We start from the raw sequence: 18,927 nt of genomic DNA on the forward strand, positions 1-18,927 counted from the left end.
ACAGTCCTACGGAAAGCATGGACAGCTAGGAGAACCCCAACGAAATGACTATGAGAGCAAACCAGGTCTAAAATTTCCCCTAAAAGCCAAAACTATTAAACCGAGGCTGTCGTATCTTAGACAACATGGGACAACATGACTTATTGGAAAAGACAACAATAGCTTGCTAAAGTGGAAGGCTATAGGAAAAAAGGAAGAATGCATTACAGATGGATTGATCCAATTGAAAAAGCCAAAAGCAAAGCAGGAGACAGGGTTTCCCATACTGACAGTTGGTCACTTGTTTCATTGCTGTTGTTGTGTGCCTTCAAGTTGCTTCCAACTTATGGCGGCCCTATGACACACAGGGTTTCTTGCCAATTTTCTTCAAAGGGGGTTTGCCATGCAATGTGCCCAAGGTCACCCACTGTGTTCCCATGGCTGAACGGGGATTCAAACCCTGGTCTCCCAGTGTTCCAACTCTTAAACCCACTGCACCAATCTAGCTCTTTGGTCACTTTGTATGGCTTATTTAACTCATTTAAAAGCCTAATACGTTTTGGCCTCTATCAAAGTTGGCCTTCTTTGGGTGAAATGCCTCCCTAGATGGCATTTGGGGGCAAGAATTATGTTTATGGAGTCTGCAGTGGGGCAAATGAGGCCCTACAAGGTCCCTCTGGCTTGCAGTTTGGAAAAGAGCATGCATATTGTAAAAAACTGTTTGCAAAGTAAAAACCAACATCCTGCTCCATTAATAAGGAGTAAACCCAAATCTGGACGATGCCAAGAATTGAGCATTCACTTCATCATATTCTGTGCTACTAAGTCCTTGCAACCTTCCACTCGCTTCCTTTGACAGCCTAAGCAGCAAGAGAGTGCATAAATAATCTCCTGTTGATGCGTTATGTAACACTCATCTTGGCACAACTTAACAGGGTAAACTTTCACCAACCTAAAATTGGCAACTCCCTAACATGGATTCCCGATAAAGAGCTCCTAACTAAGGGCAGGTCTCCTGCTTCGTACTGATGGAGCACAATGACAACTGCGCATTACTCACGCGGAAACAAAGAACGCACCTGGTTGTTCAGATTTGTTTGTGTAGAAAAAAAGCCAACTTCTTTAAAAGGTCAACTAATGTCTTAGCCGGCAAAGAAAACGTACATGTGTTAGTGCGCTTTTCACAAAGAACTGCAGAGCAAGATGTTCTGCTCTCTTGCAATATCATAACCCATTGTGAAATAATGTGAGAGAATCATGTGTATAGTAGTTTGAGTATTAGATTACGACTCCGGAGACCAGGGTTCGAATCCCAGCCCGGCCATTGAAACCCACTGGGTGACCCTTGGACAAGCCACACTCTCTCAGCCTCAGAGGCAGGCAAAGCCAAATCCCTTCTGAACAAATCTTGCCAAGAAAACCCAATGATAGGTTCGCCTTGGGGGTCACTCTAAACCGGGAACAACTTGAAGGTTCACAACAACAACAACAACAACAACAACAACAACATAACATTGGAAAGAACAGGGACAAAAACTTTTCAATCAGTCTGCATATAACTAGAGAAAAATAGTAATTATAGATTTTTGTGGGTTTTTCGGACTATGTGGCCATGTTCTAGAAGAGTTTATTCCTGATGTTTCGCCAGCATCTGTGGCTTTGGCATCTTCAGATGCTATGTTCAAATCTTCCATCTTTGGAAGATCTTCCATCTTCAATCAAATCTTCTATGCCAGCCCCAGATGCTGGTGAAACGTCAGGAATAAACTCTTCTAGAACATGGCTGCATAGCCTGAAAAACCCACACAAATCTATGGATGCCGGCCATGAAAGCCTTTGATGTCACAATAATTATTATGTTCATCAGAATTTGACCATCGGTCTGTGATGGTGGAGAAAACTGTCTACAGAAGAGTGCCAGCTATGTTAAGATCTGATGTGTGCCAGTAGTTAGCTTCAAGAGTGACTCAAAGTGACAGCAAATCAAATCAACAAGACTGGGAAGGCTGTCGGAAAGTGATATCCACTTGGATGAATAACAGTCACACTTCAAAAGTTCTGGTCACAGTGACCATGACCCAAGTCCAAAAGATTTCTTGGCACTCTCAGCAATATTGAGTTTGGCTGATGTGTCATCCTTCCTCTATCTGTAGATCAGATCTACCTTAAACTCTTTGCTTAAGAAATTCCTGGTGTGGCTAAAACCACAATTTATTTGCTTCATGCATGCTGCTCTGGATTGGATTGGATAGTAACAAAATCATAGCCTAGAAAGATTAGATTAGAAAGCTGGGTCAAAACTAACAACATGAATTTGAACAGGCAGAAATGTCAGGTACTATGGCAGAAAAAAAATGAAATGCACAGGTATAGGATGGGGGACACTTGGTTTGACAACAGTCCATGTGAAAGGGATCTAGAAGTCCTAGTAGACCACAAGTTGAACATGAGTCAACAGTGTGATGCAGCAACTAGAAAGGCCAATGCGATTCTAGGCTGTATCCATTGAAGTATAGTGTCTAGACTGAGGGAAGTATCAGTCCTGCTGTATTCTGCTTTGGTCAGGCCTCATCTGGGATAAAGTGTTGTTGTTGTTGTTATATTTTCTTATATCCCACCTTTCTCCCAATATAGGGACTCAGTTCTGGGCCCCACAATTAAAAAAGGATGTCGACAAGCTGGAGTGTGTCTAGAGGAGGGCCACCAAAATGGTGAAGGGTCTGGAAACCATGCCTTATGAAGAGCGACTTAGGGATCTGGATATGTTTAGCTTGAAGGAGAGAAGGTTAAGCATTGATATGATAGAGCAGTGATGGCGAACCTATGGCACACATGCTAGAGGTGGCACTCAGAGCCCTCTCTGTGGGCACATGTGCCGTCACCCCAGCACAGAGTTTGCCAGAGTTTGTTACTAGAAAGCCAGAGGGACATAGCACTTTGCAATAAATAAGTGGTTTTGGTTTGCAGTTTGGGCACTCGGCCTCTAAAAGGTTCACCATCACTGTGATAGAAGGTCTTTGTGATCTGCCATTCTATATGTCCCACAATGTCCCTGACATAGTGTCACATATGACATGGAAGGGGAATGTGTGGACCCTCCAGAAATTGTTAAACTACAGCTCTCATTGGGGGCAACCAGAAAGGCCAGTGGAGAGGGATTATGGAAGATACAGTCCAACAACATCTGGAACACCCTATGCTCTCCATCCCTGACTTAGGGTTAATGCAGTAAATCTAAACCCACTGTTTCTTTGGTTGCACCACTATTAGCTCTTGTGCGCTTCGGTCACTGACATTTAAGCTGTCTGTGCATTAAAACTTCTCGTGTTCCTAGTTTTGTGCTGTCTAAGCTTTAAAGGAGGAATGCAGAATCACGGTCATGTTCATGGCTGTGTTGAAGCTAGTGCTGAGTAGTGATGAGTGATCTCTTGAGAAAATCTACTGCATGACTCCCTCAAAAAAAGGGAAGGAGTGCAAAATCCCAGAGAGAAGTATAGACTCATAGGCCTGTTACAGACTGCTAAACTAAAGCTGCTTCGGGTCTCCTTGGAGGTATGCTATTAAAATGGTGCATGGGTCCTAAGAGTCCGGAGGTCGCTCCAAAGCCACACTCCATTCCTAAGCACTGGAGTGCAGCTTTGATGCAGCTTCCGGATTCTTAGGATGCATGCATCATTTAAATAGCATACTTCCAAAGAGACCCGAAGCAGCTTTATTTTGGCAGTCTGCAACAGGCCATAGAAACATAGACTCTTAGAGTTGGAAGGCACCCCAAAGGTCATCCAGTCCAACCCCTTGCCATCCAGGAAGACGCCATCAAAGCACTCTCAACAGATGGCCATCCAACCTCTGTTTAAAAACATCCAAAGGAGGAGATTTCGTCACTCTCCGAGGCACCCTTTTCCAACATATTCAATATTCACCAACATATTCCACTGTTGAGCAACTCTTACCATCAGAAAGTTCTTCCTAATGTTTAGGCGCAATCTCTTCTCTTGTAATTTGAATCCACTGGTCTGGATCCTAGTCTCTTGAGCATAAGAAAGCTGCTAGAAGAAAGTGGTTAGAAAGAGTAAGACCTCGTGATCAGGTTGTTCCCGTTATGTGAGCCGCATTTCACTGGCATCAGTCCGTACTGAAATTCAGAAAGTGCGTACACATTTGAGGAACTCATTTTGCCAGCTTTGCCAACGCAGCGTGATAAACGTCTTAAAACATCGACACCCAGCAGTTTGGAACAGGATCAAAAAATCTCTGCGCACAGAAAGATCAGTGCTGCCTCTGTTTAATTTCTTTAATGATATTATTATTGTTATAATTTTCCATAAACCATCCAAAGACTGTGGCTGGCGATGAAACCAAAACAGGCATTTTCAAAATTTAAAAGCATCACTGGCTCCTGATGCGATTTAATTATGATTTCTCGCCTTGTCTTTTTAATGAATAGAAGATGAATGAGACAAACTTTTAGGGACAGGACGGCTGCTTTTTATTTGTTTAGGGATATTCAGTGCAAAGTAGATTTAAACGCTTGCATATTTCAGAAACATAGGCTGCATCCGCACTGCAGAAAATAATCCGGTTTGACACCATCTTAACTGCCATGGCTCAATGCTATGGAATTCTTGGAAGTGTAGTTTGTTGCGGCACGAGAGCAGCACTTTGGTGCCACAATAAACTACACTTCCTAGAATTCCATAGCATTGAGCCATAGCTGAAAGTGGATGCAGTCACAATAAATCTTGCCCTATTTATATATCTTCTTTAGGCATCTGTTACATCTTTGTGTCTTTGTCACACTCCTCAATCTATTGAATTCTCACTTCAGTTTCTGCATTTTCCAAACGAAGTGACCTCTTGTACTGCAGTGACCGAAAACTTGAATTTAAAATATTTAATGGAAAGTTTAAATGCAAAAAAACCACCAAGATATGATCAGATAGATTGTTGTTGTGTGTCTCCAAGGCATTTTTTGACTTATGGTGATCCTAAGGCAAACCTTTCAAAGGGTCTATGAGTCTATAATACTATGAACATGTTAGCCTATGAATCACCAGCATTCTGTTTGACATGTTTCCATTCAATGTTGGATTAGTGTCAGCGCAGAAGACATGTGCTTTCAGGAACTGGCTGTCCAAACCATCTCCATTCCTTGACACACATACCTAGAGATGGCATCCACTTAAATGTGTACAGACCTGTGCCGTTTCCATCAGCCAAAATAAGGCATAATCCTCCTTTTGCCGAACAAACATGCTCAGGACTGATTTCTACATGAAAGTATTACATAACCCATGGCCTGCACTTCATCAAAAAATTCCCAAGCTAACTCTGAAACATCTTTCATGTGAACTCCCTTCGTTGCGTAACTTTAACCCCAGAAGACACCGCTGTCGCGTTTCCAAACACATGGTGAGAAAGCAGCCGCTGCGTCCCTGGCAGCAAAGTCATACTTGCCTGGGAACAACTTGGCATGGCAGCAAACGTAATTTAAATCTCCTTTTCTCATTTAAAGATGTAACTGAGTTAGAATTTGCCAGATCTCTCTCCATTTCCCAGACTACTTATCCAAAAACAGCAGGGGGTCTGGGTGTGTAGAAAGCATAGTAGACAGTTTTATTGCACCAAAATGACCCTGTGTTCAATATGGCCTAAAATGAAAGCCAAGCCTAAACCTCACATAGAATCACAGAATCATTAATTGGAAGAGACCACAAGGGTAATCCAGTTCAACCTCATTCTGCCATGCAGGAGCTCACAAACAAAGCATCCCCAACAGATGGCCATCCAACCTCTGTTTAAAGCCTCCAAAGAAGGAAACTCCATCACACTCCAAGGGAGCGTCTTCATTGTCAAACAGCTCTTACTGTCATTCTTACTAACGTTTTGGTGGAATCTAAACATGTAGCTTGCATCCACTGCTCTGTGTCTTGGTCTCTGGAGCAGCAGAAAAGATGCCCAAGAGCACCCAATGTTTTGATGGCTATGCAGGGAATCGAACCCCAATTTTCCAGGGTCATAGTCTGATGCTCAAACCATGGTGGCTCTCAGTACCATATACTATTGAAAGCCCTTCCCTTGTAAAACAGTATCCAAAAGCCTGTTGGAGTAAAAAGAAAGAATAGAAAGAAAAATCCTCACCTGATGATGGAAGGATAAGGAGAGCTGGACTAGCTTCGTTAGGATAGGAATTCCTGAAACACGGAGCTGCCACCAAATAGACCCTGTTCCATAGTCCTACCAGACAGCCTATGAGGGCAATGGGATGAAGAGAATGGTTTCTTTCTTTAGACACCTGAGCAGGTCTCATTATGAGCAATGGGCCACACCTTGAGTCTCTGATTCAAAACTTAGCTCAGCTGTTAAAGCACTCAGGTTAAAAACACTGGTGGGTTTTCTGGTTTGAGGATCTGAGCAGTGTAATGCCTTTTAGTATCTTCTGCTGTCCTTGCTATTTTCCCTGTTTTCAGGGAAAGAAGCAGTGGAGAGCAGAAAGGCTGAAGCTGTTTTGTATCTTGGAGTGAAAGACAAGATAGTGGCCTCCTCCATCACTCCATGTACAAACACCAAAAAACAAAATAGCAATTGAGTCTGTCTTTACTTTTGTAGAAAGTGTCACAAAATGCATCATTCTGTCTTGGGGTAACATTCCTGCCCTGAAATGTCTGTATCCCTGATTTGCTAGAATGTTTATTTAAATGGCTTAATCCATGCAACTGTGGTTGATGCTTAACATCTCATGCTTAAAGACATCACTGACGCCCATCTTCTATGACATCTGAAGGGGTTGTTTCTAGGTACAGTATCAGATTTGGATGATCAAATCTCAGGGCCTGGGATAGTTTTGACCTGGCCACGCTAAACATCAGCCCTGCAGATGTTCCTGCTGAACTTGGCTCACGCCACCTAAACTAGCCTGTTACTCTACGGTGCGCCGAAGGACCCTTTCCAATTTCCCATATAAGAAGAGTCCACTAGTGTTCCAATCAGTCACTGTGTTTAGGATGAAAGGAGTGCCATCTTGTCCAGCAAAACTTATTGAGCTGGTTCTGTTCATGATGGTGGTTAGGAGGAACCTCTCTGAGGCACATCAAGGGCTGCTACCAGATCATAGACTACAGGGAGCATGTTCCAGTAAAGGGGTGTGTGCATTCCCACCTCCCCTCTTTGTCAGCTGGGCCTCTTCCCTTTTCTGCTCCATCCAACTATGTAGCAATGAAAGTTCATATTTCTCCCTTCCTGCCAAGATTGTGTCACAATCATTTCTAACGCTGTCCGCTGGCTTCGATCCCATGCTCTCGCTGTGCTAGACTTGCTCCAGCCAGAATGCCTTTTCTCTAAGCCGGGTCCTTCGTCACTTGCATCACTGCCAACCTGGCTTGTGGTATGGCATCTCCCATCTGTACTCTTTCTCCAAATCCTCTCTTATAATTTCCAAGGCCAGGGATTCTCCGGTGAAGTTTTTTAAGGTAAACCTCCTTGACGTCCCTCCCTCTGAGCAACATTCCCAATTGGGAAGCAATGAAGTTGGATTCTCTGGAAGAGCTGTTCATGGTGGTAGCCATAGTCATGTCAGGAAAGGAAAGGAAAGGAGGTCTCCATATTGATTGTTACCAGCAGCTGGTATTACTTGGTGGTCTCCCATCCAAGAAATAACCAGGGCTGATCCTGTTTACCTTTCAAGATCAGGTGGGATCTGGTGCCTTTAGGACATTTAGACCTTTTAAAATATTTATTTAAGGAATTTATTGAGTTCCTTCATAGCTGCCTTTCCAAGTTCTAGTAGCTCAAAGATCAGCTTGAGAGCATGGCAGTTGCCATGAATTTTAAACTACCAGCCCAGGATTTGGTTCTTGCGATCAAGTTTTTGAGCTTTTCCCCTTTTGCTCTTGTGTTTTGGAGAAATCATTAGCATTTCTTGCCTGGCTGTTATCTATGCTGACGCTGGTTGACGGCTTCATCAGATGTTTTCCTGTAAAGGATGATGCTGGTGATGATGATGCTCAGTCTTCCATATGACCTGGCCTCTTGTTCGGCAATGAGCGCGTGCACACTGGAATCCATGCTCAGAGTGAAAAGCCCTTTTGTTGCTTTGTTGCTTTCCTTCCCTTGGGGGGGAAAGTGAAATAACTTATGGCCTTCAATAACCCTTTGGGAAAATCCCACCCTTGTTGTGTAGAGGGACCTTTCGATGATTGTGTCATCTTTTAACCGTTTCTTTCTCCATGTTTGGACAGCCGCTATATTAGTGTGATGGCCTGAGTGCTGGACAAAGGGTGCATCTACACTGCAGAATTAACGCAGTTTGACACTGCTTTAACTGCCATGGCTCCATCCTACAGAATATTTGGATTTGTACTTTTGCGAGGCACCGGCACTTTTTGGAAAAGAAGGCTAAAGACCTTGTGAAACTACAAATTCCAGGATTCCATCAGATGGAGCTACAGCCCTTCAAGTGGTGTCAAACTACATTATTACTACAGTGTAGATGCACCCTGGATCTCTTGGAGTTTGCCTCTGTGTAGGATTGTTTCTGAAGCTCTGCATGGCCTTGGAAAGCTCAGGCTGGACTGTATTATATGAGTAGGAGACAAGGTCTTGAATGACAGGAATGGGATCAGGTAGCATCATCCCTATAAATAATATTCCCATGTCCCTCGACCTCTCTCAACACAGGTTCCAGGCACTTGCTCCGGCTGCAGAGGCAGGATTTCAAGCATGGGGCAAAGCATTTATATTTCACAAAGATCTACTGTCAGCCAGTTGATCTTTTTTTAGATCAGGGCGGCTGGACAGGCGGTGTGGTGCAATTGATGGAAATTTACAGTCGCAGGCCAACACCTCTCAGAATGGAGACGGACTTGGAGGAATACAGTATACGCTTCTGGCCAGGGCTGTAGTGGATGCCATATCAAGGTAGCCATATGGATCAAAGTCCAGGAACAGGTTACCTGTAAGGAGATACTACAATGGTTTGGACTTTCCAGCTGGAAATGGACATAGGGAGTTGTAAGGTTTAGTCTCCTTTATCCAGGATCCAGAAATCCAAAAGATTCCAAAAACCAAATAATAGGTGGTTGAGAGAGTGACACCTTTGCTTTCGGAGACCTCAGTGTGCCCAAACTTTGTTTCATGACAAAATGATTTCAAAATAGCATGTATTAAGTTACCTTCAAGGTACGCATATAAGGTGCACTTGAGACATAAATGAGCTTTGTGTTTAGGCTTGAGTCCCATCTCCAAGATATTTCGTTAGTTACATGTAAATCCTCCTGGATGAGCATGATGGATCAATGGACATATGTTTGCAATCTGTAAGCCAATTGCCCCCAACAAGCTGGGGGCTCATTTTACTGACCTACAAAAAGATGGAAGGGTGCGTTAGTTAACCTTGGAGCCCTGGGATCAAATTCACAACCTTGTGGTTGCAGTGCTGACACGGTGCCACAAGGGCTCCTCTTTTATGACTCAGTATGAGCTTGGACATGACTACAGCTCCCAGAATCCTTCAGCTAGCATGACCAATTTTCATCCTACTGGGGGATTCTGGGAATTATAGTCCCCTAAAATGCCTTTTTAAAGCTGCGCTTATACTCTCTGTGCCTCTTTTGCTAAGTTAATGAAGAGTCAGGAGGATGGATGATCCAACCTATCAGGGAAACTGTTAAATATTGATTTAGGTTGGGAGATTGATCTAAATTACCCTTGAGATCCCTTCCGATCCTATGAGCGACCAAGGACCTGCATGAGCTGGTTGTCTCTTATTATAGCGTTTCTTCCTACAATCAAGCGTGCAAACTTAGAAGTTATATCTAATGATATCTAATGATAACCAATTGGAAAAAAAATGCTGAAGAAATAATCAAGGAACTTGGATGCCAATAGCTTCCATTTTAAATCTTATCGGATAAAAAGGGGTATGTGCCCACAATGATAATTGTTTAAATTGCCCATGTGCATCAGAACAGGGACTCCAGATGAATCTCTTTCCTTAAACGTTGTTAATTGGGGACTTCATGTCCCAGCCAGGCAGGGACCTGAGTAATAAATAATTGGCACAATATCTTCTTTTTAAAATAGAACATATGTGGGTCAGTGATGTTGCTCACAGATGAAAAGACTTCAGGTTTGTACAACACTAGAATCTCTTTATTTAAAAATAGCTGTTTACAAAAAAAATCCATATACATACATATAAAACTTTAAAAAAAACATGAACTTTTGCTTTACAAAAAAATCAGCAGCATGTTTAATTTTTATTGGATAAAACTTGGCATGCAGCTTCAAAGTTGGCACCAACATCTAAGAGGAGATATCCAAGGATTTCCTGAGACTTCTGTACTGCATCCATCGTGGCTTTGCAAAACTTTGCATCTGAGAAACGCGTGGGTCCCCAGCTTTTGTTAGATTGCAACTCCCATCAGCCCTAGCTAGCAAAGCCAACAGCGAGGAAGGAAGGGAGATGCAGTCCAACAATAGGCCACAAGTTGCCAAAAGACCAATTTCTTTTGTAGCAATGAGTAAGAATTTCATTTGGTTCGCACTGATCAAAAAGCACACATTTCCTCTTAAAATCAGCTTTTCATAATTTGAACATGAGAGAACATGGGAGCCCTGTCTAGTCAATCAAGTTGTGCAGAACAAGGGCAGCCTCTTTCTTTCCCCATTAGATTAGATGGCTAGCCAGTACAGCATGGTCTTCTCCACACTGGAAATAAATGCATCTATTGGATTTGGCTGGTGCATACTGGGAAGAATGTCATTCACTTTGTTTTTGATAAGAACTTTATCAAATTTCTTCATATATAAGACAACTTGCAGTTCTAGAACAACCCCTATGTAGGAGAAGTTCTTCCATCCTTATTCAAGCCCCATAGACTCACTGCCTGAGTGATGCTTTCATTTGGTTGCACTCTTATGAAAGGACACTTGAAGCATGGTAGAATCTATATAATGAGGGAATATCATCTATAAAAGGAGTGGAGGAGCCTGTGCAGATTTAAAATTCAGAATGCTCTGACCACATTTTCTGTCATTATGGTCAACTGCTTTCTTCCATATGTTGTGTGCTGTTGCATGTGTAGAGCTGCCTCTATAATTTGTGGCATGGGGAAGGAAGACTTGGTTGTCTAGTGGATTGAAAAGAGCAACCTCCCCAACTCCTCACCTTTACTTTCTTGGGGTCTGTATGCAAAGGGATCTTGCAGCACCTTTGATACTAACTGAAAGACAGAGGTTGGTAGCATAAGCTTTTGTAGACCTGAGCCTACTTCCTCAGATGCAGTAGGCTGAAGTCTATGAAAGCTCATGCTACCAACTTCTATCTGTCAGTTATGCAAGATGCCTTTGCATAGTGAATTTCCAGACAAACACAGCTATGTCTTTCATTTCTTGGGGTCTGTGACTCAGCCTTTCAGAGCGAACCTAGAGAAGGCAACAGGGGGGAGACTTCATATCTCAAGAGGGACATAAACACCCTGTTTAAATATTTGAAGGGATGAGGATGGAGCAAGCTTGTCTTCTGCAGCTCCAGAGACTAGGACACAGAACAATGGATGCAAACTACAAGAAGAGAGATTCCACCTAAACATTAGGAAGACCTTCCTGACAATAAGAGCTCTTCAACAGAGGAACACATTGCTTCAGAGAGTAGTAGAGTCTCCTCCTTTGAGATTTTTAAACAGAGGCTAGATAGCCATCATTCAAAAATGCTTCAATTGTGTCTTCCTGCATGGCAGAATGGGATTGGGTTGGATGGCCCTTGTGGTCTCTTCCAACTCTAGGATTTTATGATTCCTCCAGAGAAGAGGAAATAATTGCCAAGTGCTATGGAGGGTTTTTGTTGACCTTCTTCAGCAGAGAGCTGGCAATGGCCAAAGCCCCACCTTGGACAAACCGTACAAAGTTGTCCCCGGCTAATGGTCCCATGGCATAGAGTCCCTTCTCATGGACGGATTCATAAGTGAAGGGCTCAATATCAATGGGGTTCCTCTTGGAGCTGACTGGCTGCTCGCAATCTACAGCCAAGTCCACCCCATTGTTGGGTAGGTAGGACAAGTTGGGGGTGGAGCCTATGAGGACAAAAGCCATGGAGATGTTGTGTACTTTTTGGCGGTGGCTTTTGTCACGAAAGATGCACTTCCGGTCCTCTGTGAAGGAGACGATGTGATGCTCCGGAAGACTGATGTAACACTCATACGGCCCTGGACAAAGGACAGCCTGCTCTTTCATCATCTGGTGGACTTTGTGATACTCGGGGTACATTGTCTTAGGAAGCTGGTTGAAGATGAGGGCTGGATCGTTCACCCTCCGTCGAAAGGCATGAATCACGGGGATGTTGCAATGGTGCGCAAAGAGGACTGCGTCTGCTGCTGTGAGCCCAGCGCCGACAATCAGGATTGGGTCAGACATTGGGCCAATTTCCTTGTTCTTCACTGCTTCTTCAAGAGCGGAGAGCGAATGGTGGACAAAAGGAAGGTGCTCCCCTTTCACCCTAAGCTGGGATGGACTGTCATACGTCCCAGTGGCTAAAACCACATTTTCAGCATACAGAGAAAAGGGCTGTGTGCCATTTAAGGTTGTGATTAATCCATCCACTTGGAAGAGACTTCCGTGGTCAGTTTGGGGGTCAGCTTGCTGTTGCTCTGAGAAATTCCACATGCAGCTGCGGTCCCTTGAATCTGGACCGGTGTAGCAGGAATCAGAATCCATGCTTAATTTCTTCACCGACGTCACAAAAGAGCCACAGAGGAAGTTCTTCTTGAGTCCTTTTTTTGCCACATAGTATTGGTAATACTGAGCTATGTCTCCAGCAGTTGCCCGATTGTTTCTGAAGCCCCTTTGGGGAAAAAGGACACCGTTGTCAGTACACAAAGGAAAAACCAATGGATTGATCCATGGCAACTCATTCAACCTATTCTGCATCACTTACCAAGCATACTTTGGGGATTTTAACCTTCCAAGCTATAGGTTGCTTTGGACCTTCATACCTCAAGGATCACCTGCAAACACAGGAGACCACCTTATCCTAGGCCACACTACCATAAGCCCTTCTACTTCAGTATCTCCTAGACCAGGAGTGGGGGAATCTACCGCCTGAAGGAGACATGCTAAACTCAGCCTAGTTTCATGTGAACTTCCGCTTGCTCCCACTACTACAGCAAAAGAATAAATTAAATAAGGAATAACTTGCTCTGCGCTCATGAGACCCAAAGGCGGCTGCCCCACTCTTCCTATCTGTGCATGACAGTAGTTAAGACAGATAATGAAATATTTGGGGCCTGCTGAGAACATATGAGCAGCCACATCGGATCACCCTCTCCCATATTCTCTTCATGTGGCAGCTAAGCAGTTGCCTATGGGAAAATGACAGCAGAATGTGACCACAATGGCACCCTCTTGTTCCTGTTCATCAACAACTGCTATACATATTGTTTCATATTATAGGGATGCCACCATGGTCGGTAGCCATTTGATAGCCTTATCATCTGCAGTTCTGTCTTATCCCCTTGGAAAGCTTGTGTAAGTCAGTACCCATCAGTACAGCTTGCGGTACTGAAACCTACTGTTTAACTATACATCTGACACTCAGCTTCACTACATGACTGCAATCTCTAAGATTATGAGAGAAGGAGGGATACATCCCACTATCCGCTTTGCCACACCATAAATAATTTTATACACTTCTACTATATCCTCTTCTCCCATTTATTCACCTTTTGTATTTTATAGTGTATTTTTGTGTTGTAACCCACCTTGATCTTTTTGGGAGAGGCAGGATATAAATAAATTATGATTGTTGTTGTTGTTGTTGTTGTTATTTTCCCCTAAGCTACACAGACCCAAATATTAGTATCCAAAAGGATCTTGTACCACCTTTGAGACTAAGTGAAAGAAAGACATTGGTAGCATGAGCTACCAACATACATCTGAGGAAGCAGGATCAAGTCTGCAAAAGCTCATGCTACCAACATCTTACTTTCAGTTAGTCTGTGCTACAAGATCCCTTTGCATTCCAGTTTTCCCAACTAACATGGCTGTGTCTTTGAATTCTAGACCCAAATATTGTAATCTTTCCTTACAGTAGACTTGTTCTAGTCCCTTCGTCATCTGGGTTGCCCTTTCCTGCACCTCTTGCAATGCTTTTCAGAGAAAGCAAACAGAACTCTGCTCAATATTCAAAGGGTGTTTATCAGCCACAGGTTTCTACAAGAGCAATGTGATACCAAAAATCAAATGGCCGATTCTAACCTGAAATGCCCTTTTCGTAGCAGCCACACCCTGGGCTCAACATTTTAACTGAGCCATCCAACACAGCCCTGAGATCTCCTTCTTGCTAAGGCATCATCATCAACATAAATCCCATTAGTGCCTATTTTGAAAATGTTTGCCTCATAGCTTTCTAAGCAGGTATTTAATAAACTTCTTATCTGAGTGCTTTCAGAGAGGTGGACTCATACCTTTTCTTCTTGCTCAGCCAGTCCTTGAATGGAAGGTCAGGAAGTCCCATCCAGTCTCCCTGACTCAGTGTGAACATGGATCCTTCAATAGACTGGACAAGGAAAGAAAAAAGATAGCATATCAATAAAGCTCTATCCATAGATGGATGATGCACTGCACTCTTCAAAGCTTCCTAGGATCCATTAATATGCCAGTTCTGAAATAATGTGAAGTGAACAAGTGGCAACTAGACTATGCTACCTTCCTTTGCTTCATTGTAAAGAATGAGATCTATGGAGTAGAGGAGAGGAAACTCTGGTTCTCCAGATATTTTAGGGCCCATCTTCCAGAAGCCACAGCCAGCATCATCAATTTGATGGAGATTATGTGAACTATAGGCAGAAGATAGACCAGGATCTCCTGGTAGACTTTGGATGATTTGTACTAGATTGACAAGGATTACTGATTCACAGTTCTTTATAGCGCTCATAAAAGTTACTATTTGTGATTACAACTCCCAGAACCCCAGCCAGCTTGGGATCTGTTGTCCAAAAATAACTTGTTCTTTAACATTGTTGTTGCTGTGTGCATTCTAGAGTGACACTAAAGTGAACCTATTACTGGGTTTTCTTGGCAAGATTTGTTCAGAGGGGGTTTGCCATTGCCTTCCTCTGTGGCTCAGATTCTGACTCGCCCAGTGGGTTTCCATGCCTGAGCAGGGATTTGAACTCTCTTCTCCAGAGTTGTAGTCCAAAACTCAAACCACTAGACCACACCGTCTGTCTTTCACAATAGCACCAATAAAATAACTGTGCTCCCAACCTAAATTGTACAGCTGATTTTAAAAAAAGAAGTTTGCAGTAACCAGTAGTGAATTTCAATATGGAAGTATGGAAAACCCATCTAATTCTGATATTCAAAATCAATTCCTGGCCTTTGTTCTTTAATCCAGAGCACATGTCTTTTTCACCTAGTTCCCATGGATGGATGTTGGGAGTTCTAGTCAAACAAACAAAATAGATCACACACACAAGGGTTTGCTAATCCTCTGCTTGCATTCAATAGTGCACTGAATGATACTTACATGCCAGGCTCCTCCAGGAAGATTTTTGCCAAGAACCAAATGAGGGACAGCTCTCTCAGGCTGGTGCCACCAAGCAAGGACCGAATCCGCTGTCCCCCCAAAATCCGTATCCGGACGCAACAGAGCATCAAAAAGGAGAGCAACCGGGCTGGAAGATCGCCCTTCCAAACCTTCAGATAGGTATTCAATGTCCTGGAGGAAAAAGAAGTCTTATTATAGACTCTGGATTCAAAGGGCTTTAGCTTTGAGCCCACCTCTGGTCTATATGCGATCCCCAACTTTTCAGTTTAGAACTGTGCCAAGTGGCAACCCCTGCTATCTCCTGGATGCACTACATAGTTGTAACCATGACAGTCTTTACTGTCAAGTATTCAAGGTAATATTACACAATCATCTGCACATCTGTAGAGGTTGAGTCTCCCTTATCCAAAAATGCTTGGGACCAGCAGTGTTTGGGGATTTCAGAGTTTTTCAGATTTTGGAACATTTGCATATACATAATGAGACTATCGTGGACATGGGATCCAACTCAAAGAGCTACCAACCTGGTCTAAGATGGAAAGCTTGGGTGTTTCTTCCAGTTTCCTTTGCAAAATAGGATTAGGGTGGATGGCATTCCTTGTGACGTAGGGAATATTGCCAGACAGTAGGTACGATAAGCAGATCCCTGAGGGGCCGTTTCCTGAAAGGAAGAAATCACACGGATCCATCAGATTAGAAACATCTGCTGAATGAGAGCATTTTATCCAAAGATGCGGTTGTAACCATCCAATTCCCAGTCAGATCTTTTGCTTCTCAAGTTGGGATGCTAGTGTTCATGCTTAGCCATGTTTTCATCGGATTGCCATGCATACGTTAACTAACCAATACATGACCTTTCTATATCCATCTCGGCTTAGAGCAAAGGCCAGATCAAAGCAAAATAACTGTAATACTAATATTAAGCAGTGGAGTCTGTGTGCCTGTTCCACATAATTCTGGCTTTCCATCAACCGCATTCCCTCAGAGAGCAGATTCCTGGCAAGGTCTGCAAGCCAATTCCCATTATAGATTCAAGAAGAATTGCAATCCGGTTTGTTTCCAGTAAGCAAACTCTGCTCACCCAAAATGACACAGAAGGAAAGGGGAACCCAGGATGCTTGTTGGTTTGTTGACAGAAGTTGCAAAGAAGAGCAGCGGAAGGCCGCTGGGTGCAAGGTGGCTTTGTGAGATAACTAACCCTGGTAAAGGTAGATTAAGTCCTAGCAGAGCATGCATTACCTATGATCACCACAGGAAGGGGCTTGGTACTGCTCTGTTCCAGATGAGCATGCAACATGGTCTCTCTCTCTCTCTCAATCCTTCTTTCTCTGCTAGCAGAGTGCGAAGAGTGCCTGGAACGATAAGGCCAAATAATCTTTTTATCACGAGAACATCGTCTTGACACAACACAGGGAGTGTGTGGATGGTGAAAAAAGCGAGGCCTTGCTCATCATGTTTGTGCTTCAGAACTTCACCTGAGTCAAGTACATTTGAGAAAATCAATCTTTCCACATTTTAATGAGCTTCCCTGATCCATATCTCTTGGACTGAGATAAGGAAGGCCTTGCAAGATCAGACCAAAGGTCTACTAGTGAATCATTCTCTGCACTTAGTGGGCAACCAGATACCTCTGGCAAGTCCAGCATGCTGCGCATGAATACAAACATCACCTCTCGCTTGCGTTCCCCAGCAACGGGTATTCAGAGGCACATCGCCTGTGATACTGGAGGCAATAAATAGCCATCACTGCTAGTAACCAGTGGCACAGACTGGAAACAGACTCCAGTGGCAAAATACCCAAGCTACAAGTCAAGCGGTTCCTGGTCTCCACTGTGCCATGGATGCAGTCACTGGCCATGAGAAAAACATATTCTTCCAGATTGAGGTTACATCTTCACTGCAGAATTAATGTGGCTTGACACTACTTTTAACTGCCATGGTTCAGTGCTATGGAGTTCTGGGATCTGTAGCTTTGTGAGATACAGTACTTATCCTTCTCTGTTGGAGAGCTTGGGTGCCACAAGAAGCTACACGTCCCAACCATAGGATGGAGCCATGACAGTTAACGTAGTGTCAAATTGCATTAATTCTGCAGTGTAGATGCAACCTCCGTTGGAAAGAACATGTTTTTCTTATGGCCAGTGACTGAATCTATGGCACAGTGGGGACTAGGACAATCATTGGCCATAAATAAAAACCATGTTCTCTCCAATAGAGGTGGCATCTACACTGCAGAAGTAATGCAGCTTGACCCCACTTTGTCACAGCTCCATCCTATGGCTGGGATTTGTAGCTTGTTGTGGCATCTGACTCAAGAGCTCTCTGACAGAGAAGGCTAAACTACAAATCCCCGACCTCCATGGGATTGAGCCATGGCCATTAAAGAGGTGTCAAACTGCATTCATTCTTCAGTGTCAATGCAGCTGTAGCCTCTCTACTTTTCATATCTGTAGGAAAGAGATCAATATATGGATCAGCAGATACTACACCTTGAGACGTTCACAAGGTGTCACTTTAAACTGCCATAACTATGGATCCCTGGAATTTGTAGTTTGGCGAGGCACTACAGCTTTCTGGTTGAGCTTTCTAAATACTTCACCCAACTACAAATCCCAGTATTCTGTAGGAAGTTGCCCTGGCAGTTAAAGAGAACTCGCAGCATTTTGACATGCAAAAAGGTCCCTTAGGGCTAGCCCTTTAAGAACAGATGAAGTCAAACAAGAGCAGCTCAAGCAGAAGAGAGAAAAGCAAGGCTGAGCAACCTCATTTCCCTGGCCTACAGAGCTTTATCACCGTTCCCCTTTTGGCATAGGGCATAACACAGCACTTCAGTAGGACCTGTCGGTGTGTCATAGGTTAAAGATATAATCCAGGTCCTAAAAGTATGCAAAATAGTAAGTCTAAAGTGTGCAAATGGACACTACTGCAATTGTTGCTTCAGCTGCTGAGAATGTGTGCCAAGTTGAAGCATACATTCCTTACCAAAAAAAGAACTGAATATATATATTTTTTATTATTATTGCACTGTCGGCCTTTGATCCTTTGGAGCTGCTCCTTGGTATCTTTCCACTCCAGTGTTACTGATCTGCAGGCACATTCGTGTTGCCAAAACCACTGCCCCCACCATGGAGATAACATTACATAAGTCAGCTAAGCTGAGAAACTTCTTTTGGCTCAAACCCCGCTCGGCTCAAGCATGCCTCCCGACCGAAATCCCAAACTCCTCCAAGTCAAAGAACAGCGGTTCATAAACCCCACTATCAGAGCTCAGCTAAAAGCCAGGATTTCTCATGGATTGCATTAGGATTAGGAAAACTTTCTTCCCCAGAGATTTGAAAGAGAGTCTGACAGGTTAAAAAGTACAATCAGAACAGCTTGAGAAAAGTGACTCTTTGGGACCAATG

General features: G+C 43.5%; 1 protein-coding gene across 2 annotated transcripts in view; it reads right to left on the bottom strand.

Moving 5' to 3' along the window:
* Positions 1-11,654: 11,654 nt before the first annotated feature.
* Positions 11,655-18,927, bottom strand: part of OSGIN1 (oxidative stress induced growth inhibitor 1) — an 8,596-nt gene continuing 1,323 nt past the window's right edge. Inside the window, exons 2-6 of one of the 2 annotated variants that reach the window (XM_042438203.1) lie at positions 16,763-16,875; positions 16,048-16,184; positions 15,503-15,694; positions 14,439-14,530; positions 11,655-12,817 (exon numbers count right to left, since the gene is read on the bottom strand). In XM_042438203.1, coding sequence (XP_042294137.1) covers positions 11,806-12,817; positions 14,439-14,530; positions 15,503-15,694; positions 16,048-16,184; positions 16,763-16,820 — 1,491 coding nt within the window. In that variant the 5' untranslated portion in view covers positions 16,821-16,875 and the 3' untranslated portion in view covers positions 11,655-11,805. The remainder of the gene's footprint in view (positions 12,818-14,438; positions 14,531-15,502; positions 15,695-16,047; positions 16,185-16,762; positions 16,876-18,927) is intronic. The other variant, XM_042438202.1, reaches the window with a different exon arrangement.

This window comes from Sceloporus undulatus, chromosome 8, assembly GCF_019175285.1.
Source record: "Sceloporus undulatus isolate JIND9_A2432 ecotype Alabama chromosome 8, SceUnd_v1.1, whole genome shotgun sequence".
NCBI lineage: Eukaryota > Metazoa > Chordata > Lepidosauria > Squamata > Phrynosomatidae > Sceloporus > Sceloporus undulatus.